This window comes from Perissodus microlepis, chromosome 1 (genome assembly GCF_051167445.1).
Source record: "Perissodus microlepis isolate ML-2025 ecotype Zambia chromosome 1, ASM5116744v1, whole genome shotgun sequence".
NCBI lineage: Eukaryota > Metazoa > Chordata > Actinopteri > Cichliformes > Cichlidae > Perissodus > Perissodus microlepis.
Window position 1 is genome coordinate 32,352,878 of NC_140461.1, and position 23,889 is coordinate 32,376,766.

General features: G+C 41.4%; 1 protein-coding gene across 1 annotated transcript in view; it reads right to left on the bottom strand.

Annotated features, from left to right (window-relative positions):
• LOC146394112 (protein kinase C-binding protein NELL1-like) overlaps window positions 1–23,889 on the bottom strand; it is a 292,613-nt gene that overhangs the window by 84,698 nt on the left and 184,026 nt on the right. The window contains exon 13 of the mRNA XM_084952387.1: window positions 17,546–17,671. Coding sequence (XP_084808513.1) covers window positions 17,546–17,671 — 126 coding nt within the window. The remainder of the gene's footprint in view (window positions 1–17,545; window positions 17,672–23,889) is intronic.

The following is a 23,889-nucleotide window of genomic DNA, read 5'->3' on the forward strand; positions in this document are numbered from 1 at the left end:
TTTGTGCATCTACTTCTAAACCCTACCCTTTTGGACAGATTTTTGCATTGCAGAAAAAGAATCCTGACAAAAAGAAAACACAAATGAATCCACAATGTATGAGAGTTCATATGATCTCCAAAGCATTGACTACTCTGCTACTGACTTAGAATTTTTTTAACTATTTATTAGCGATTAATTTAACTGCATTTTAATATAATTTCCAATGCTCCTATTTTGTTAAGCTAACACTGGCTAATATGGGAACTGTATTTTAATGCATTTACATCTAGCAGCTGTGGCAACTCTTATTCACTGATAACCATCAGTGGTCAGTTATAGTATCAGTTACAATATACAGTATCTGTATATAGTATTTGTTATAAAAGAGTTTATTCAGTACAAGAATCTGTTCACTAATAAATGTTTCACTGGAACATCATAACACTGGTGTAGATACTTCAGTGATTCTCCAGGAGACAGCAGCTTAATATGAGCATGCTGCCCATCTATATCAGATGAATCTAATTAGTGATGATTATAGAGTGATGTGGTGTCAGATCTGGACATGCTGAGGTGAAATCCCAAAGCACTGGGCTAATGATGCATAATGGCTGATCATCAGAGCCACGGACAGTGGCCGCAGCACTCACGGAGACTTCTGCACTGTCAACAGATGCTAATAGGCAGATCAGAGGCAGAGGTTATTTTCTCATTTTGATAAGAAAATAACATGTTTTTCATCAAAACTAGAGTTATTTGAACAAAAAAGTGAATGAGTCACAATGGCATGAACACTAAACATTTGCATTATTTTAAAAATCCACATGTAGAGTATTTCCTCTTACAAAGAAACAAATCTTCAGGGAGGCCTTTTTGAAAATGGAGACTGCCAAGTTAGAAACTTGGTGCAATAAACCTGAATACATCCATGATCTAAACGTTATCAGGCTCCACATAAAAAAAAATCAGAAATTATTTATAATATGATTGTGTGACTTTAAAAAGATGGAAAAGACTAAGAGCAACTGAAAATCAGTGGATGCACAGCTGCAATGGTGATCAGGTAGAACAAGTTACAGGACTACAAATCACAGTTGCTGTCTGAAGGTGCTCTTTAGCACAAACTGCATGATGAAACTTTAAAAGGCCTGATGAATAAATACTGGGGGCAGATTCTTTAGTCAGTTGAGACCATGACACATTTGCTCAGCTAGGATCCATCCTGCTTACTGTCACTCTGGCCAGCACTCCAGTGAATGCATAGTCCTGACAGTGCAGGTGGGAGTATGATGAAATGGGGCAGCATAAGTACAAAAGGTGCTGGAGCAATGACATTTACAGATGGCATCATGAATGCCTGTTGGATGTACCAAAATGCTGGCTGACAAGTTGAGTCCCAATTTCGCCTTCGCAGAGGAAGAACATTCAAGCACGATAATGATCCAAAGCACACTGTCAAAATCACACAACAGTTTCTGAAAATGAAAAAAGGGAAACTATGACATGGGCAGGTCTCATGACATAAATCCAGCACAATACCTTTGTGGTATTTTAGACACCTCTGGCAAAAATGTCTGTGAATAATAGCAGAACATACTTCTGAAATGTATGCAGTGTTTATACAGAAGAAGGACTCACATACAGGAGACCTGGACAAGGCCGTAGATTGTTCCCAACCCATCAGCAGGACTGCGAGGAGGAACAGCATGAGCGCTGCCAGAGATACAGAATGACCTCCCACAGGCCACTGGTGTAACCCAACTAATCAAGCGTTCATAAACATGAGATGTCCTTTAGCAGGCTCTGTGCTTGTTCTCTGCTCACCATGCCGCCTGATTGGCATTTCCAAAAGAATACCTGAACTGGCAGGAACACCAGTGGCTCTCTGTGCTTTTCAAAGATGAGAGCAGGTTCACCCTGATTACGTGACAGACATGAAAGGGTCTGGAGAAGCTGTTAAGAACGTTGCGCTGCCTATAACATCTTTCAGCAGTGGGTCCTAGGTTCATCCTGGGGCATGACATGGCTTTCAACACCACAAGGTTGCACCTGAGACTGCCTGGGTGCTCAGTGATGGTATGGTTCAGCTCTGATAGGAGATCCCCCAGGACACCATCCATTGTCTCGTTAGGAGCTTTACAAACTACCGATTCGCATTTTAAGTTGCTACAATGAAATTTCGGTAACATGGCCTAGCCTGCAGAATCATTTTTTCACTTTGATTTTTGGGGTGTCTTTAAACTTCGCTCACTGTAGGTTGATAACTTTCATTTCCATCAGACAATGTGGCATCTTTTCATTCCTAAAAATCATTACCCAGTTCACATCAGGATAGATATTCAGCATGATCTTTTCCCCCCTTATTGTGATCTCATTGTGTTTTCTAAGTGTTCCAATACTTTCTTTTTTTCTTAGCAGTTTATATACACGATGAGCCATGTTCTTTCTTCAAGACTGAGTGGGCACTGTTCTGCTGCTATGATCTCCAGCATCAAAGACCTTAGACACACTCAGTTGTAATTAGTGTTCACGGTGAAGTGAAAGCCCACAGGCCCTGCTCAAAAAGCTCAACAAACTGACTAAAATTAAGGCTGGCAAACTGTAAGCAAACTAGATCAGGCATAATGTCATTGGGGATATAGTGTGCAGCACAGTTTTACCATATTTTCAAGATTTGAAGATGATTTTGTCACTTTGATAATCAGGTGAGAAGTTTTTCAAATTGTTTTTCTTTTTTGCATTTTATATATTTAGTCTTCATCCTTCAAGCTCGGGTCCTGCGCCAAACCCTTGCTGCTCCTCGGACTGCATGCTTCTGCACAGAGATCTCGGATGCTGTTCCTGGGATCTGCTGGAGACACTCACCTACCTTGGACCACTGTCCTAGTGTCCTATCTAAAAGTGTGCCTTCACCCTCCACATCTTCTCAAGCCCTCAATTCAATTCAATTCAATTCAATTCAATTCAATTTTATTTATACAAATCACAACAGTTCCCTCAATGTGCTTTATATTGTAAGGTAGACCCTACAATAATACATACAGAGAAAAACCCAACCCAATCATATGACCCCCTATGAGCAAGCACTTTGGTGACAGTGGGAAGGCAAAAACTTCCTTTTAACTGGAAGAAACCTCCGGCAGAACCAGGCTCAGGGAGGGGCGGCCATCTGCAGCGACTGGTTGGGGTGAGAGAAGGAACAACAGACATGGTGTGGAAGAGAGCCCTTGATAGTTCTCGATCTTCTCATGTGCCTTCTTCCTGATGTTGCTATCACTTGTAAATCTACATCTGTCATTTTCCTCTGCTTGTACGCCACTACTATGTCCGGTTGGTTAGCCATCACCAGTTTGCTCGTCTATATCTGGAAGTCCGACAGAATCTTAGCTTGGTCATTATCAACCACCTGAGGGGGCGTGTTTAGGATACCAGCCACTTCTTCTCTCCGGCAGACAATGTCAATAGCAGCTGGATGGTGTAGTGGTAACACTACCCTTTGGTGGTGACCAGGGTGTCTGTATCCAGAAAGGGTGCCTAGGCTAGTAAAACTAACACCTCGTGATTCACTTTTACTTTACATAATAAATTTCTAAAACATGTCCTCATCTCTTAAGCTTCAATCGACACCTCGTTCAGTAATGTCACGCTGAACACTTCAGTAATGTGAAATTTAATGACCAGTGACAGGCCCATAAAACAGACCAGAGCATGGCAGAAATTTCAAGGGTTTTTTCATCTTTTTTTTTGCTGGCAACACAAAGTCATCAAGCTCACTTTCCGCCTCAGCCTTGCTGCTCACCTTGACAAGATTCGAACTCAGCAGAGATCTGTTCCATGTCACAGGGGGAGAAATATTGACTGCCTGTCATAGCATTTAGCTTCGAAGGACATGGATTCCCTAAAATATGTTGCAGAAACTTCCTCACTTGTCTGTGGTATTCTACCTAGAGTTCAAGAGGCAGTTTACTTTTTAATTACAACTTTTGTTTTGACACTGCATGCAAGTCATATATTTTTTTTAAATGATTTCTTGGACTATTACTATTGTTATATTAAATGAAGCAGTTTGTGCACCGTTCCCCTGCTTGGCCTTCAACAGGTTGGGAAATGATGCACAAATAATATTCTTTTTCCATAACTTTTTTTTTTTAAATCTTTTTTTTTCCATTTCCATTATGCATTACATTCCAGTATAAGACCGGTAATGCATTAGTAGTCCCGATCACTTATGTATTGCAGTATATTACAGTAATGGAAGTTGTACAACCTCCATCCCATTTTCTTTTCTGTCTGTCCTTGTTTCTTTCTCTTGTCTCTTTTCTTATTTTCTCTTGAGGCCAGGTCACTGTTTCCATGCTCTCAAACACAATCAGTATCAAAGTCACTAGACCATTGACCCCCTCTAATAAACAGGCACCCTCCTTAGGGTCTAAGAGCTGTTTTTCCTTTAGAGGAGGCATGCAGTGGATCAGTTCCCCGTGTGTCTGGTCTAAAGTCATTAAAAACTGCACAACTGTTCTAAAAATCTAGAAAGAAATCATAGTATATATTATAGTACACACTACACTGGAAACAAATGGTACACCTAAAACACAGCTGCGCAGCCATGGAAACGCCACGAAGCTCCTGGCATACAGTTTTTGTGCAGATGTTAATTTCAGAGGTCGTTTGGAACTTTGACTTTTATCCATTATGCAATGGGACTGAAAAGACTGAATTTAAAGATCAAGAGGTCTGTCCCAGTACTCCCACGTCCATATAGTGTGTCTTGCCCCCCCCTCCCCCCACACCACCACCACTGGTACTTCACTATAATTAATGGGGCTTTAATTTTATTTTCACATCAAATAATGTGTTATGCACCTAAGTTGCATTTGCGTGCAATTATTGACCTCTTACTTTAAAACATAAGTGCCTCACATCATGCTGGATATAGTATGTTTGTGTACACAATGCACCTGACCACACAGTTTAAATCCTTTCTGTGCAATAGCAGCAGCTCATAATTGAAATACAACTCCTTTGATACCCAATGAATTACACAGCTAAAGGCAATAAAGTCATTCAGGTTGCAATTCACATTAATGAAAGCATGTTCCATTAACGTGCTCTGTCGGTAAACATCCCTCCCATGCATAGTCACAGTCACATATTATTTTACGCAGCTCGGTCTGTATTCAGCCAAGGGAACAGGAAGACAATGCATCAAAGAAGAAGAGACAGTCTTGGAGAAAAGGAGCATAACATGATTACAGACATCACTTTGGATGGTTGTACAGTCTGGTGATGAGCAAGAAGAAACGCTCCTTACATTGAACCTTCACAGCGAAGCTAAATATAAACACCAGCTTTCTCAGAGGGAATTACAAATGGATGAAAGTGAGGAGTAAGGGAAACTTTTCTGGCCCCTTCCCTGCTTTCCCAAACTGCGTTTGATGGGCTTATTAAATTGGCTGGTGCCTGGCCAGTTTAACAGCATGACCCCTATTTTTGAACGTTTAATATATACAGGGAGAGTTGCCAAGGTTTTCAGGCTCGTCACACCTGGGCTGCACAATCATTAGATGTATAATTGGAATTCGATTTGATTAAATTTTCATTAAACATGTAATGCATCTTGGGGTGGGGGAGGGGGGGATGCAGCCTTTTCCATTGCTGGTTTTAGAAGAATATATGTGGCAACTGATGCATGAAATTAATGGCAGCTTCTTTTGGTCAGCCATACAGCAACAACTGCGCAGATTATGAACAGCAGGATTTTTTTTTTTTTTTTTAAAAAAACAAGTATTGATTATTAGAGTGCAGATGAGGACAGAAGAGAAATATACATGTCTTCATCAGCATGCTACTTAGCTGATGAAGCTTTTTTTTAAATGTTATTTAAGTTAATAATGTAAAAATAGCACCACTTTTTATAAGATGAAGGAACAATAGGCAGACTAATGATATTGGTGTGATTTTTTAAAAACATACTTATATTAAAAAAAACTGATAAAAATGTAACAATTTCAAGCTTGAAATCTTTCAAGACTGGAGATTTCTGTAACATGGAAATATTATAGTGCTTGCAAGGTCTGCTCTGATTGTTTTAATGTCATTCCAGGCACAGCTTATGCTTCTCAGAGCTGTCATTAGTGGAGATAAATGTTTTCAGATGAGAACAAACAACAAAAATTCATTTAATTTAAACAACAATATAATTTTTAACATAAAAAACATTGTTGCAGCTGAATTTTACTTGTAGTCCTTTTTTAAAAAAACAAAACAAACAAAACCCTTGAGTTATTGGATCTGCTATTATTTACCTCACAGAAGCTAATGTAAATCAATTGATCGCAACTAACACACTAACCAACCAACCTGATGACATCAAGTTCTCTACTGGCATAAGAGCGCACTCTTCTAAAAACTTTAACTTAAATCCAGCTTCACAGAAACTTTTAAATCTTTGTCAGTTTTTGAGAGCAGGACTCAATGGTGTACATTGGCCTTTATACATGTACTGTTTCATGTCCACTGCGAGCTGAGCAGTGGCGGTCCTAGCCTGTTTGGCGCCTCGGGCGAGCACTCCCTCTGCTGCAGCCCCCCCCCACCCACACACACATAAAACATATTAAGGATTGTACATTAACATAAAACTGTTGTCGAAATTCACCAGAGAAACACATACACACACACACACACACACACACGAAGAGAGGGAGAGTATGCATTGTATGCAAACGGCTACCAAACAGCCATCATAATTCGTCATACAATGAGAACAGGACAAATCAACAATTGACAATGACTAATTAACATTAAAATCTGTAACATAATGTTTGGAGTTTAGTCTGTTACTGTTACTATTTTCACCATTTCTTTTTGGAGCAACTGTAACCCACATAATTTCCTTAGGGATAAATAAAGTATTCTGATTCTGATTGTTTCAAGATGACCTGCCATTATCCAATGACACATCTGCTTACCTGTATCTTTTGCTCGTTCCTCCTTCTCTTCTTTTCTATTTTTTCTAAACTGAGCACCTGATGGCTTTGAACTTTTCTTGTCCATCTTCCATTGGTTTTAATTTTGCACTCCAATATGAACACAAATCCCCCCAACTCGAGGATCACCACAACATAACCTACTAGACCTACACCTTAGTTCACAGATTCACTTTGTCTAAGGTGCATTTCTGGGATTTCACACAACCCAGGATTCAAATCATGAATACATAATGGGCTTGGATTTATATCATTATGAACCCCTTTCCACGGGTTGTGTGTGAGACATTAAATCATCAAAATATAAAATATAAATTTTAAATTGTTATTGATCCCTTTACCCCGAGTCTTTAAGTGTATATTTATTTTCTTAGTCTTCTTATATTTATTGTTTGTTTACTTGCACTGCTGTAACTGGAGCCTCGTCGTCTCTCTATATACTTGACAATAAAGTTTACTTTGACTTCAGCAGCAAGCAGGCGCACCTTTCATGTATAGAATGTATAGAATTTCGAAAAAACATCGGTGCAAATTATAAGTCTGTATTATAATGTCTGGTGTTTTCGTGTTTGTTGTTTTGTTTTTATTTGTTTTTATTTTGCGAGTTGGTTATTAGATGCTGCTCCAGCCAGCCAGAGAATCCCCCGCCGCCCCGCCCTCTCCTCCCTGCGCCGCAAGCAGCAGGCGCACCTCGCAAACGGAGGGCGCCCTTACTCCCAGGAAATGGGCGATAGAAAACCGATCGGTGCCTATGCCATTACCACTATGCGCTGGCTGATGTCGGGGCAGCTTGAGTACGAGCAATTTCTTTTTTTGCCGATGCCCGTGATGCCGCCCCCCACCACAATGCCGCCCCGGGCAACCGCCCGTGTCGCCCGTATCAAAAACCGCTACTGACTGCGAGCCTTATCAGCACCTGCTTAATGCAGAAAGCAAATCATCTAACACCCAGAGATTATAAGTGCAAGTACAACATAATTATAAAGTGGTAAATCATAACATCCTTGTACTAGCAAAACATTTGAGCTCTTGTTCACTTGTGAAGTTCAAACAAATTACCATAACTATACTCGGTTTTGTTGTTGTGTTTGATTCCATTAGTGCAGCTGGGGTAACAAAGGGATTAGCAGTCATCCATGTTACCAGGACAGAAACAAACCATAAGGACTATAATAACCAAAGCAGCCAATCTGTAGCCTAGAAGTGTCACTAGGAACATTTTGTTTGACTGCAATTAGCATGTTTGTGCTCACATTAACCAGCATACAAAAGCAAGGAATGAACGTGCTGAGAGCTCACAATCAGAGGTGCCCTGAGGGAAAAAAAAAAGACACCACACTCACTTTCTAACTACCTCTTTGGTGTTCTAATTACAGCAGGAAAGCCCCTGTTAGCTTAGCACTGAAAGAACATGAAAGTTACTAAAAAGCATAACAGAGACTACAAACAAGGCAACACAGGGACATGGTCAAAGGAATGCCTAGGGTCAGTGATGTTTGTTTATTCATTTTTTTGCAAACTGAAAACTTGTGTGGTGATATAATACATGGCGGACACAAGTTAAGACTTTGTGTGTATTTGTGTGTGTAAATATATGCTCACTGGCCACAGTTGAACAGGTACACCCGTTTAACTGACTGTTAATGCAAATATCTAAAGAGCCAGTCATAGAAAGTTCAAGGTGAGCATCATAATGGAGAAGGAAGGTCATTAAAGTGATTTTTATTGTGGCATGGTTGTTAGTGCCAGATGGGTTGGACTCACATACTGATCTATTGGAACTTTCTCACATTACCATCTCTGGGGTTTACAGAGAATGGTACGAAAAAAAAATACATCATCCTCTGCGGACCTGCTCTCTCAGTAAAAATGTTTGTTCATGTAAGAGGTCAGGTCAAGCTGGGAATAGGAAGGCACAGGTAACAACCACTCATTATGACTAAAGTATACACAAGAACATCTCTGAATGCACAACACTGGACAACAGGATTGGAAAAAACATAGTCTGGTCTGATGAGAATTTCTGCTGTGTCATTTGGATGCCAGGGGCAGAATTTGACATAACGACAAAGCACGAATAGTTCAGGCGGCTGATGGTGCAGTGGTGTGGGGAATATTCTCTTGACGCACTGAGCACACCACAGTCTACCTGAGATCATATCCATCCCATGGCCTTAATGTACCCGTCTTCCGATGACTGCGTTCACGAGTATAACACACCATGTCTTTAAGCTCACATCCTCTCAAACTGGTCTCCTGAACATGGGAATGGGTTCACTGTACTCAAACGACATCCAAAGTCACCAGATATCAATCCAATAGAGCATCTTTAGGAACTGGAAGTTCACAGCATGGATGTGCAGCCAAGAAATCTGAAGCAAATCCATGATGCTATGCCGTGTCAAGTCAATACTGAAAAAAATCTGTGACGAATGTTTCCAGCACCTTGTTGACAGGAAAAATTAAAGCAGTTTTTTAGGCAAACTTAGTATGTAGGGGCTGGTGAGTGTAAGTACCATGTTACAGCACAGAAACACTGCATACGATCCATGCAAGCAGGTGGGTTAGTGCGGGTACAGCACCTTTTTTAAAACATATGGTTTGACTGACAAGTGATCCCTAAGGTGGGGAGTGTGAACACCAGTGATAATGACAACATTATTTTACAAATCATGCACATATAATCCCTCCTACATCAAATGCCCTTTAAATAGGGACACCAGATGTTATTTTGAACATTCAGGCAGCAGGTAAACATCCCAGACTGCTTTAGGCTGAATACAAACTTCGAGAGGGGAAAGTACAGAAGCCTTACACTTTCTGCCACCTCTCTTTCTCCCTCCATTCTTCCAGTGTTTCTGCAGAGCTGCTTGCTTACTTCTATAGAGGTGAAATCAAGTGGAACCACAATTACCTTGGCCTCCTATTGTTTATATGGTGCTGTTTTCACAAAGGACAATCCCCTCCACCAAGCAGGAGAGAGACAGTCGAGACAAACTAAAGCAAAAGGTTATACATGTTGTGTAAGGGAACTATAGCCAGTGTTCCTCCAAGGAAGGAGCTGCTCATATTGTAATACTAAGGGTGGGGCCTGGAATAAAGTAAGCTTGTGGTCTGTGTGTGGAAGAAGTTGATAGATGCATCATGTCTGTTGAGACACATGTGATACATCCATGAACTCTGTCCAGAAGCAATGGCAAGAAGAAGCAAACAAACAAACATGCAAGAGTGAAGGACAATTTTCATTTGCAGTCCCTCTCTGCCTCATTTCTCCTTGGAAAGTATATCTGGTAATTCCTTTTAGCATTTGTTTATTTTTTAATTCTTTCAACTTCCTGAGAGCTTGACAGCATCTGTAATTAACAGCTCAGTCACACTAGAGTAAAACCAGCAATGCAATCTCATTGTAACTACAAAAAAAATTCATGGATGCAACAACCGCTGGGCAACCACTTGCAACTGTGAGGTGACTGCATGACCTGCATGACTGGTGACTTGCATGACTCGTGTTTCCAAACTTGGACTGGAATCACTTTCAGACAGATTGGAGAAGAACCACGGTTCCCAAGTAGCTAAACTGCCATCCTGCATCAACTACGCCATTACTTAAGGGCGATTGTGGCTCAAGAGTTGGGAGGTTGCCTTGTAATTGGAAGGTTGCCGGTTCAAGCCCTGGCTCGGACAGTCTCAGTCGTTGTGTCCTTGGGCAAGACACTTCACCCGTTGCCTACTGGTGGTAGTCAGAGGGCCCGGTGGCACCAGTGTCCGGCAGCCTCACCTCTGTCAGTGCGCCCCAGGGTGGCTGTGGCTACGATGTAGCTTGCCATCACCAATGGGTGGATGACTGGATGTGTAAAGCGCTTAGGGGTCCTTAGGGACTAGTAAAGTGCTATACAAATACAGGCCATTTACCACTTTTACTTGCAGAGGGATTTTCCTGAGCGACTTCCTCACTAGCCAGACTGTATTCATGGTGGTCCTCAATATAATTCAGCTGCTTCTTAAAAAGGAACACATCCACAAACTCTACCAAGCAACTGGTTAAAGCATTTGGCGATTTATTTATCTGCAAATATTTGAAATAATATTTGAAAAGGAGAAACGTATAAATGGCGAAACACTGCTTCCATTATATTTAATAATTAAAGTTCCACAACTGCAAAGATTGAAGCTAATTTGCAGTTTAAAAGCTTGAAAAGCTTGGGTTCACTTTCTCCATGCTAATTGCCCGATAGAATAAGAGACAAGAAAAAAACTGGTTTCCAGTTTTGTGTCTCCTCCTCAATGCAGTTGCAGCAATATCATTACCAAAAACCTTTTAAGATCTAGATACAATGCAGAATAACAATACAGATTCCAGCACAAGCAACCAATTACACAAGCTAAAGTGCAATCACATTAACATTGTGAAATATGAGCAGTCACCACCTTAAGCTGTGAACGCTAACTCTGTTTTACATCCATGCACAAGATCTGACACCCTCGGGGAGAAGCTGAAGGAAAAGCAGGAAGGTTGAAAAGGGAGACAGCGAGACGATTTATCTCTCCCAGCAGATGCAGAGAGTGCTCCTTGGGCTCCCAGTCAGCTGCCAGGACAGTTTACAAGCTGCAAAATGGATTGATTGTCCATGGATCCTTGTCCCTGCGTTGCTGCCAACTGTGAGCTAATTAAAGAACACTTTCTCTGGAGGAACACTGAGCAGCAACCAAGCACATTCTATTTACTCTTAAGAAAACATGCTGACCTAAACAAAAGGATCAATCTGTAGCCTGAAAGACACAAGTTACTACAATGATTTCTTTTTTACTTTGAAATCATGAATAAATATACATCTTTAAAACACATAGCAATAGGAAAAACATTCGAGCAAACAGGGATGACACCCATTACCTCGGTATTGTCAGTCTGCCTTTGCAGGTGCATGCAAAATGCACAGGGCAATCTGTAACCTACCTAATGGAAAGAGAGGAACGTTTTAAGCAAGCTATGCTAGACCAGTAGTCAGTGCAATGTATACTGTAAAACAGCTTTAAATCTACAGATCTACATTTAAACGGAGCATTTGTGCTGTTAAAAGTGGGCATATATTTTGCTGAAGCTGCTTCTGTACTTTGTCCTGACATATACCTCTGAGAAGGTCGGGGAACAATGCTGTTATACGTTTGTTCTTTTTAATCAAAAATATCTAGGGTAGAAAAGCCATTAAATGAACAAATGGCAGCAATCAGCTATTCTTATTCCATCACACGCTGAGCTTTAAAGCTTTAAAAAGACAACTGCTGAGGCATTTATCAGTTTGCATTCACTTCTGTGTATGCTTTAATTTCAGATAATGAAGTAAAAGTTTCAGCAGGACAGTTGCAAAGCAGCAGTGCCTGGTGGCTGATGGACACCAACATGCTTTTTTTTTTTAAAATGCATGTGAATCATTGGACCAGCAGCATGAGTCAGTGTGAAAGCTGCAGCAAATATTAAGAGCTACTGACACACATGGGAATCATAGTATTATCTGGACCCAATTACGAGAATCACTCATTCATTTTTATTGTGTACTCTCCTCAAGAGCAAAATGTAAACAAGCGCCTTCACTAGGAGAGAGAGAAATCGAGCTGTGTCAATGTCCATGTCCAACTGGTAGATGGACATTGTCCTTTTCATTATATATATTTACCTGACAGCTACAGACCATTCCATTTTAGTCCTGCTTGACTTATCTGCAGCCTTCGATACTAATGATCATGCTACTTGTATTAACAAACAAAACTGGGTTGGCATCACTGGTAGTGCTCACAAATGATTTTCTTCTACTTATCAAACAGATACTTCAGAATTCATATTAATCAGCGTATGTCCTCATCTGCACTGCTAGTATGTGGAGTCCCCCAGGGCTCAGTCCTTGGACCAATTCCGTTTTCTTTATATGCACCTATGGAATCTCCTACCATTGCTATGCAGATGATAAACATTTATAGTTTGGCAGCCTCTCCTGCCTCAAAGAATGTATTCAAAATGCATTCATCTCAATTCCTGTTAAACTGAGGTTCTAGTGCTTGGCCCAGACAATTTCTCTAAGGAGGTTAGTGATGTAATCATCACTCCCCTGACCAATAACATGAACCTTGGTATCTGTTAAAAACCTTGGCATCATCTTTGACCAACATCTGAATTTTGAAAACCAAAGGTCACACAGTCTTGTTTCCTTCATCTCAGAAATATTGTAAAAGTCAAACCTTCATTCAATCACCTTGAACTTTTTGTTCACACTTTAATTTTCTCCTTGATTATAATAATTCAATTTTCACGTGTGTCTCTCAGTCCTCCATAGCTCGTCTCCAATTAGCAGCCTTGCTGCTGCATTCTGCACTAACAAAAACTAGCAGGCGGTCACATATTATACCTATCCTTGCAATCCTTCACTGGCTTGCAGTGAAATTTAGGATCCACTTTAAAATTCTGCTATTAACATATAAAGCTCTACATGGACAGGCCCCTGCTTATATAACAGAGATTCTAAGACCTTTTCAGGGTAGCCGGCCTTTCCCATCGTCTAAACAGTGTCTCCTAAATGTCATTCGCTTTGATTTTAAAACCAGAGATCATGCTTTTGAGGTTGTTGCGCCCAAACTGCGGAACAGCTTTCCTCAGTGAATCGGTTTGGCTCACTCTGTTATTTCTTTTAAATGACAGCAGAAAACTCATTTTTATAGGTTAGCATTTCCTTAATCTTTCCCCCTTCATTTTTGGCCATAGTTTGCAACAACTTGTTGGAATTCGTGTCTGCCAGTATGGCTGATTATGTGTCTGTTTATGTGCCTGTATGTTTGAACATATACACTTATCTCAAATGTGTGGCTTTTATTTGAACTGTGAAGCACTGAACTCTGTTTTGAAAAGTGCTTTACAAATAAAACTATAAAATAAAGTAATACAATTATAGTTATTATCTGTTGTAGATTTATATTTCATGATTTCATGATTTTTCTGTTTATGGTTGGGAAAGAAGCTTTAACCTTTTTAACCGTTATGCATAAAATAACATTATATGAATAATCTGGGACATTTTAATTCGTGGATCTCTTTCCGGGAGAACCAAATTCAACAGATGTTACAGAGTCACGAGTACAGTCTGAGTCACCGTCATTTATTTTTGTGTGTTGCTCTGTACTGTATCTTTGCAGCAGACAGACCTGAAAAGGTGGTGAAACAGCAGATCAGACAGCTAGCTGCTTAGTTCAATATCCAGATTGGCAGCATAAACCCCTTGAAATATGGTATGTATTTTAACCATAGTCTATATACTAAATATAGACTGTGACAGCGACTGTGACATCAACCCATTTTTTTGAACTTGACATTGTGAAGCCTCAGCATTAATCTCACCACCACGTTAGTCTTTTGGATCCTGAGGCATGAAATTTAGATGAACAGGTGGATTTCTAAATTATCAGCTAATACTAACAAGCTTGGTTTGTAAGCGGCATTCTGCATGGTTCCAATGACACACTCATATCGGTTATTTAGTGGAAGCTGTGGAAGACCTCCTGTGTGGTACCGGTACCAAAGACCTCCCATCCCAAGGACCTCAGCAGCTACAGGCCGGTAGCCCTGACATCGCATCTGATGAAGACCCTCGAGAGGTTGGTTCTAAACCATCTGCGCCCGCTGGTGAGGTCTTCATTGGATCCGCTGCAGTTTGCTTACCAGCCTGGCATTGGGGTGGAGGACGCCATCATCTACCTCCTGCACCGAGTTCTGACTCACCTGGAGAAGCCTGGAAGCACTGTGAGGATCATGTTCTTTTCTCCAGTGCTTTCAACACCATCCAGCCACAACTTCTGAGAGACAAGCTGGAGCTATCGGGAGTGGACCACCACATGTCCCAGTGGATACTGGACTACCTCACAGAACACAGTATGTGAGGTCACAGGGCTGTGTCTCTGATACGCTGGTCTGCAGTATGGGGGCCCCACAGGGAACTATCCTGGCACCGTTCCTCTTCACCCTCTACACTGCAGACTTCTCCATCAACTCCCCACGCTGCCACCTACAGAAGTTCTCTGACGACTCTGCCATAGTCGGCCTCATCACAGGTGAGGACGACTCAGAGTACAGACAGTGGACTCTGGACTTTGTTGACTGGTGTCAGCAGAACCACCTGCTGATCAACGCCGGGAAAACGAAGGAGTTGGTGGTGGACCTCCGGAGACGCAGACCCACCACACTGACACCGGTGAACATCCATGGAGTGGACATTGAGATAGTGGACTCTTATAGGTACCTGGGTGTTCACCTGAATAATAAGCTAGACTGGAGCCACAACACTGATGCTCTGTACAGGAAGGGCCAGAGCAGACTCTACCTGCTGAGGCAGCTGAGGTCATTTGGAGTACAGGGAGCACTTTTAAAGACCTTCTATGACTCTGTGGTGGCCAGTAGCGGTTTTAGATACGGGCGACACGGGCGGTTGCCCGGGGGGGCATCGTGGTGGGGGGCGGCATCACGGGCATCGGCAAAACAAAAAAAAAATGCTCGTACTCATGCTGCCCCGACGTCAACCAGCACATATTAGGAATGGCATAGGCTCCGATCGGTTTTCTATCGCCCATTTGCTGGGAGTAAGGGCGCCCTTTGTTTGCGAGGTGCGCCTGCTGCTTGCGGCGCAGAGAGGAGAGGGCGGGGCGGCGGGGGATTCTCTGACCGGCTGGAGCAGCATCTAATAACCAACTCGCAAAGTAAAACAAAATAAAAACAAACCAACAAACACGAAAACACGAGACATTATAATAGAGGGAGTGGCGCCAGACAGGCTAGGACCGCCACTGGTGGTGGCATCTGTCATTTTTTACAGTGTGGTATGTTGGAACAGCAGTTTATCGGCAGCTGAGAGGAAGAGGTTGGACAAACTCATTAGGAAGGCCAGCTCTGTTCTGGGATCCCTGGACCCAGTGCAGGTGGTGGGAGACAGAAGGACTCTGGCCAAAATAACATCTCTGATGGACACAGTCTCCCACCCCATGCATGTAAATGTTGCTGAACTGCAGAGCTCCTTCAGTGGCAGACTGCTGCATCCTAGATGCACGAAGGAGCGTTTCCGCAGGTCCTTCTTCCCTGCAGCTGTCAAACTGTACAATCAGAACTGCTCCCAACAAACATAGATGTTTACATCTGCGCTGTAACTGCAATAAGTTAATTAACCGATTCGCACTACAGCCTGGTTTGCCTCTTATCTGTAGTTATTTTTATTTAATTTAATAACTGTACAGTACTCTGTATATAGTAACCATTGTCCTTAATGTAAATATGTAAGAAAAATTGTGTATGTTTCTGTTCTGTGTCCTGTGTACGCTTTGTTTGTATATGTGTCTTTTTGGCTGCTGTTACAACCAAATTTCCCCTTGTGGGACAATTAAAGGATTAAAGGATTATTCTTAGTCCAGAGTAACATGGTAGTTAAATGCCAGAATTTCCATCACTTTTTGGGATTGGCCAAATTAAACAGCAGGTCATATTATTAGTCATATAATTTAACTTCCCAGAAAGGAACACACAGCACAGACACAGAATAGATGCAGTTCAGTGAGTCCAATTAGCGGAGGTGAGGCCTAGCAGACAACACTCAGCTGTCTGTGTCGGGACATCTGCCAATCAAAGTGACATCCAAGTAGATGGTGAGGAATTTATGGATGAATTAGAAAAACAAAACAAAACAACTAAACATCCCCACTGTTGTTGTTATAAACTGGGAAACTATCCACAGAGGATAGTCTGTACTGGGCTGTAAACATTCTTTTTATAATGGTGCATTTTAGCACAGGAGTGTATGGGACTCTACTCATTAGGTAAACCTAGCATACCACAAGTCAGCCAGTATTACAGCCAGGGGTAGGTACTGGGGTAGGTGGAAATGATTAGCACTGAGTGTATTAGCATACATACGGATTTGCATTAAATACAATATCTAGTTAAGACTGAAAGTAAGGCGTATCTTGAGAGATATATATTTGCATATATCTGGTCGTAAAGAACTGCACTGAATACTCTCAGGATGATCAGTTATCCATAAGTTGCTGACACTGTAAACCAAAATGGCTGCCTGCTTGTGGTGCTAAGAGAAAGTTGCATGATTAGGGGAATTTCCTGGCTTCATCCTCTGGTTACTTAGAATCCCTGTGCAAACTTTTAGGGCAATCTATCCAAATTTTCAATTAACAAAGCCAACAGACCACACAACATTGCCACAGATCCCATTGGCAAGACTGCAATAAATGAAAGAAAGTAGTCATAACCACTTACAACTTGCTATTCGCTACAGGTCAGGTGATTTTTTTTCTTTTGTCTCACAAGCCAAAGGAAAACTGTCAGCTAGCTCCAGTGCCATCGCACATTACACCCTGGATAACTCTTGTTTGATCCGTGCTCAACAAGTCAATTGCAAAGATGCTTTAATTTCTAAAACAAAAAACTTTCCTTATAACTCAGAAATTATGAAGTCATTAAACACCGGTACACTACTGGTCAGTTTTGATGACAGTCCTTAATGTGAGTCAGTGACATATTTCCATGCATGCAGACGCACCGGTGCAAGAGTACTCGTCCACTCTGGTGAAGCCTGGTAGACAGTCACAGCGATGGCTGCCGGGCAGGTTGACGCACACCGTGTTGGACTGGCAGTAGTGCATCTGCGTTGCGCACTCATCAATATCTGAGGACAAAGAGAGAATATGCAGTGGGTTAATAATTCTTTAGGCTTCTTTAAAGACACACCTACTCCTTTTGGAACTAACAAGTAAATTGCTTTTAATCACCTCCCAAAGGAAAGGTGTCTGAGCCCCATCTTGATGCACAAGTTATTAATTAGAGTTTTGCACAACCAAAACTGCACCCACCGAAAAACCTCAGACAAACAAAGACGCTTAAATTTAAGTATTGCTTGTATGGTTTAAATGGAACGGTCATGCCCAGTACAATGGAGAGAGAGAGAACGTGACAACTGACTGTGAATCGAGCACACCAGAAGCAATCTCAACAAGGAGGAGAAAGGAAAGGAAAAGGTTGATGAGATAAGGACATATCAACTGAAGAGGACAGAGGAGAGCAGGGAGTACAGCATCTTTGCTGACATCTATTATGTGAAGTTAATATCATGATATATTACGTCTTCTCTTCATACACACAGGCTCTCTCCTCCTAATGTAGCTTGAAAGACATCGTATGAGCACTAAAACATGGAGCTCAGGGAAGCATTAGCAGAGCTGGATGACTGCTGATGAAATGGGATTGGAAACACACAAGGGAGGCGTTATGCAGAAGGGAGCCCTAAATTTGCGCGCGTGCGTTTGTACAGTGCCGAGTATTTATGCGGATGTGAGCAGAAGAGAACCGGTTTCCCGAGGCTAACAGGCCTTTCCACCACTTAAGGGAAGGAGAGCGTGAGGACAGCATTTCCATATCCTCTCCTTGGATAAATACATTCCAGCCTCGAGGTGTTCAGCTCACTCTTTCCCCTTACAATAGAATGAATGCGTATGAAGTATGTAATTGCCTTACATGCAACACCCATAAGGTTTTTTTCTCGGTGAGTTTCATCCTTGGAGAGTGCACAGTAGGAGTGTTAAATTCCACAAAGAGAGGCCGATCATGTATTCAGGCATACAAAGGCTCGCCGGCCTTCGGTGTTAAAAAAAGCATTGATCTCCTGCATCAAAAACATGGAACTTATTTGAGCGACAGCACCCGAATCTAATTTTCATCTTGTCCTGAAGCACTGCTCCGCATAAAAAGCTTACTCATTTGATTAACCTTTATTGGCAAAAGGTGCCAAACTGTTGTTCAAAGGTTGATGACAGCCGACACGGAGACTCAATAACTCAAAGTCGAGCACTCGCTGCTTTTGTTTCGCTTTCACTTAAAGCAAGACGACCCTCTGGTGTCAAGCCTGAGGCAAGACTTTTCTGTTGTTTTAAGGCCCTGCATCCCCTGTGTTTGGAAAAGTCTGTGTGTGTATTCGCCCTCTGCTGCCTCCTCTGGGAGCATTGTTGCAGGTGAGGTCTGCTGACAGAACTGAAACTGTCATTTCACGGCGGGGGGATGGAGGAGAAGCAGTTCGTTTTTTGCCAGAGTGTATGTGTGTGTGTGTGTTTCTCTTTGCCTCTCTTCTCCCTCCCCACACCCCCATCTCTCTGCCCCAGACACCACACCCCACCTCCACCCTTCCCCTTCCCAATATGAGCTCACTTTCTTCATCTCTCTGCTGCTTTATTCATGCTGTGATGTAGGTCAGGGCTGGGTAGGGGAACAGCTAAAAATAAGGCGGGATAGGACTCTGTGCATGCATGAGTGTGCGCGTGCTTGTTTACGTTAGCTCATTTCTTTTTTGTGTACTTGTGTGTGTCTGGGAGAGAGATGGGTAAAAATGAGGGTGCTGTGTGCTTGGATGCTGTGAGACAGAAAGAGAGAAGAACCTTGTTCTTTTGCTGTCGTCTGTATATGTGTGCGCACTAGTACATTCATCACCTCTTACTGTAGGGGTCAATGGAAACAGCTTTCTATGTTACAACAATATTGTTTCTTCTTGATGGAAACTCCTTTATTTCCTTTGCCCAGATACTCACAGATTGTGTGAATGCATTACTGAAGGTGTCTGTAAATGCAAGCTTATAGGACTCAGCCACTGCAGCTGATCAGTCACTTTTATTTTCTCTGTTTGAAGTCCATGAGATGAAGCTGCTGCTACAGCCTCTGAATGAAACAGAGATGGAAATAAATTTTGAGATAAGTCCCTTTGACTTCAAAAGTGACTGTCAGCAAATGTGAGACTTGCTTGGTGCTTGGTGGAGAAAGTGCCCTTGTGTGTGCCTTCACCAGTGAATGTTTTTTCAATGTTTTACATCCAGCAAACTTTGAATTGTTACTCAATTTAATTTTCAGGTTTGCACACTGACTATCACTCAGCACTAGGCCTTACATTTTTAAAGAGGGATAGAGTTCAGTGAAATGGGTTGCAAAGGATGAAAGGCCTTCTCAGGTGTTGTTCTTTTAATCCAGATCACTGTTTAGCTAAGCAGTAATACAGCTTTTATGGAAAAACTCTTTATATCAAACAATTCACAACCTAAGTTCAACTTATAAATGGGGTATTTGGGTGAAAAACACTGTATTAGACAGTGTCATGTGGTTCATCTCACATTTGAACCTTGCCCTATTACAGTCGTGTGAAAAATAATGTTTTCAAAGAAGTCTATAAACTCGTGTGAAAAATGAAGCATACCCCATGATTCATTAACTTGTAGCAATAGAAGGAAGTAATCGTTTTCAGTATGACTATCAGTCTCTCACATCATTGTGATGCAGTTTTGGCCCACTCTTTTTGACAACGTTGCTTCAGTTCATTGAGGTTTGGGGGCATTGATTTATGCACAGCTCACTCGAAGGTTCAGTTGTATCATTTCAGTTGGGTTGAGCCTGGACTTTGGGCCATTGCAGCACATCCTTGTCTTTTTCAGCCCTTCTTTTGCAGAGTTGCTTCCATGTTTGTGATCATTATGCTGTCATGTGACCGAGTTTCAACCAAGCATTAGCCGTCGGAAAAAAATCACCTCACATTCAACTCTAGGATCTAAAGGAGCTCATTAAGTCAACTCAACGACTGCAAAGTGTCTAGGTCCCAAATCATCACCCCTCTGCCACCATGATATAAGGTGTATAGAGAGCTTTAACATTTAACATGCTAACTGAGGTCTGTAGAGTCTGAGATGTAGTTTGTGTTTTGTTGTGTTTTTTGCAGTTTATGTGAACATTGCACAGTCTGACCTTGGGGTGAATGTGCACTTCTGATTGTGGCATTATTACACACACACCCTCCAAACTGCCAAAATATCTCTTTCTTTAAAAGGTGGCAACGCTGATTATCAGCGCCTGGTTGCTACTTACTGTCTTACTCTTCCTGCAGAAGAAGAAAGGGTGCTCTCAGTTCTCATTCAAAAAGTATGTTTTCAAAGGCAGACACCACTATATGTATATGTTTTGTATTTGAATCTGTACGTTGTTTACACTGTGTCCTTTATGTCATGTAGCTCAGCTCACATATGAACTTTGTGCTATTACAGTCGTGTGAAAAAGAAGTCTATGTATCATTTCATTTGTATTTCCTACTTTCCTGTCTTTTGATGCGAATGGAGGGTTAACCGTTCCTATTGTGAGCAGTTGTTTTGTGTTTATGCTTTATTTCAGATGGCACTAGCTAGCGTGAAACAGAATGACAAATGGAACAATGTTGTCATGTTTTGTGTTGAAGATTTGCCAGAGAAAATCTAGAGAATTTTCTCCAACCCTTTCATCCCGGTGTACTTTATACCCAACCAAATAGATTAAAAAAAAGTAGTGGTGAGGTGGCTAGTGTAGTGAGGAGTGCTTGGATCTCTACAGAGGAGAAACCAAACACACTCCACAAAATAGAGCCAATGCAACAGGACAAGACTCAGCTGCACACCTGCACTCTTAAGGATGTCAATGTTCACATTTTGCCCTGAGAAGACTTGAAAGGGTTGAAAGAGGACTAAAAGAGGCCATCTATGTCCACTGCGAACGACCATCTTTGAACAGACGTGGTGGCTTACATGACCAGCTATCAGACATCTTGAGAACCTTTCTTGGGTATTTCAGCCTCACATTCACACTTTTCGCTTTGTTGATCTTCTGTTGAATAGGCCACATTATAAGCTCTGGGGAGGCCTCACAGTGGCTTCAACCCTTAAGCCTGGGTAATAGTGATGAGCAACGTGTTTTTTCACACCTTGGCTCATTTAATGACTCGCACTATCAGGTCATTGACCAACTCCAAAGGGGACAACCTCCGCTAAGGTCAAACACCTGGGTCTCTCAACCTTTTGTATTCCAAAACTGAAAAAGCCTCTTGAATAAGAGGTTACCCTTTTTCCAGCTCTTACAGCTTTATTCCAGTTTTTTTACTGTTGTTTTTGAGGTTTTTTGTCTTAAAAGAAAATCAAAAAATATTGAAGAGTCCAAAAAGAAGAAATTAATAATAAACATTTTACCACAGAAACAGAATTTAAGAGCAAATATAGCAAAAGGAAAAATCGTATCAGTAACTCAATAAGTAAATAATAAAGTGTATAAATGTAACTTAGAAAATTATAATAAAATTATATTATTGTGTTTTGACACATGCCATTTTATCTCAGTTTTGCCAGTTTAGCTCTATAGATCAGCAACAATCATCTCCAGACATGGTTAGCAGTGTAATATCGACATGAATATATCCACAGATCCAAGTTACAGTTCAGATTATTCATGTCACCACTAATTCATGTGATCAACTTAAGAGCAAGAGCTGAGAGCTCTTTTTTAAATAACTTAATAAGAACTGTTTCCTTCCTTCCTTGAAATCATCATCCTTCTAGATAAACTCTCATCACTGTCTCAGCAGGTTGCCTTCTTACACAATAACACACCTACATCTGCAATCCCCCGTTCTTTGACCTTTCTCTCATCCTCAATCTATTCTCTTCCACACCGAACTGAATCTCAGTCTGCAATTACACACCATGATAATTGAGACTTGCACGGGGCTTTGCTTTCCGCACACAGACATGTGCTCAAACATTAAATGGGATGTTTTGTTTATTTTTTCTATGATGCACTTGGTGTAAACAGCTAAGCATTTTTCTTGTTTATTTTCACAGTGAGAAAATAAGGGTTTCCAATAATAGGCACTTTTACAGAAATTATTATGCTTGTATGCAAGTGTCAGTCACTGCACAGCACGTAGCTGCAATCAATTGAATGCATGAAATGACATCAAAATCACAGCAACAGTTTCCAGCTTAAGCAAATACAAGAGTGCAAACAGTACCACCTGTATTCATATAGCAGCAAGGTGATGACTTTTCTCAGTCATGCATAGCGTAAATCAGGACTAAGATTAAAACTCTCAAGTTATGCCAACAGTTTGGAGGCCAGCTCACTTGCTTGCTCGCTTGTTACTCACAGTTGGATGAGAGGATCATCATCCGTTTTGCCTCTGTGCAGGTCCAGATCAAGATCTGCTTGTTGTGCCATAAGAAAGAAAATTGCCCTCAACTCAGACAATAATTCCACAGAAAAGCTAGTGTTACCTTAGACAGGTTGAGCACTTGACACATGTAAAGCAATTTGCCATGTTAAATACTGTTAAGACAGACATGGCTTCATTGTGTTACAATAAACATGAAGTTTTTAATATGAATAGTCCCTGCAGCCCACCAGGAAGTTCCCCATCTCCTGGAGTGTGACCCCTGTTCCCATGACCATTCACTTTCTTTAACACTAATCTTTGTTGCTGTTGCTGGAGCCTGGTAACACATGGCCAGTGACCAGACTCTTTAGTGTCTTACCTTTTTGTGCTTTATAATTATGAAATAATTATCAACCAATCCACCAATCTCAGTTACTCCTGCTTGTAATCTCCTGCATAAATAGCATTCTTGTAGATGTCTCTGGGTTGGTTCATCTACTTACACCCACTCTTCTGTGACTGGAAACCCACCTAACATCAGGATACTTAATAAATACACCACCACAGCAAACTGAGAGACAGGCCTTGGAGTCATTTCTTCAACAGCTGCCAATCTCTTCCTGTGTGCATGCCCATTTGTACTTTAAATAAAAGCCGTTTCATGTTACAGATTAAGTTCTGTCCCTCGTTTAAGCAGAAACATCATTCTGAATCAGACTTTACCATTCAACTGTTGTGTAGCTTACAAATACAAGTTGTTGCACCCACATACAGTATGTGCAGCAGACTGCAGAGCATCAGCAGTTATTGACACAAATTTGCAAATGCAGAGAAACGAGTCTCTCCTGTATTGCAGCACTTTGAATAATGTGCTTCTGAACCTCAAGAAAAGTTTAGTTTACTCAGAA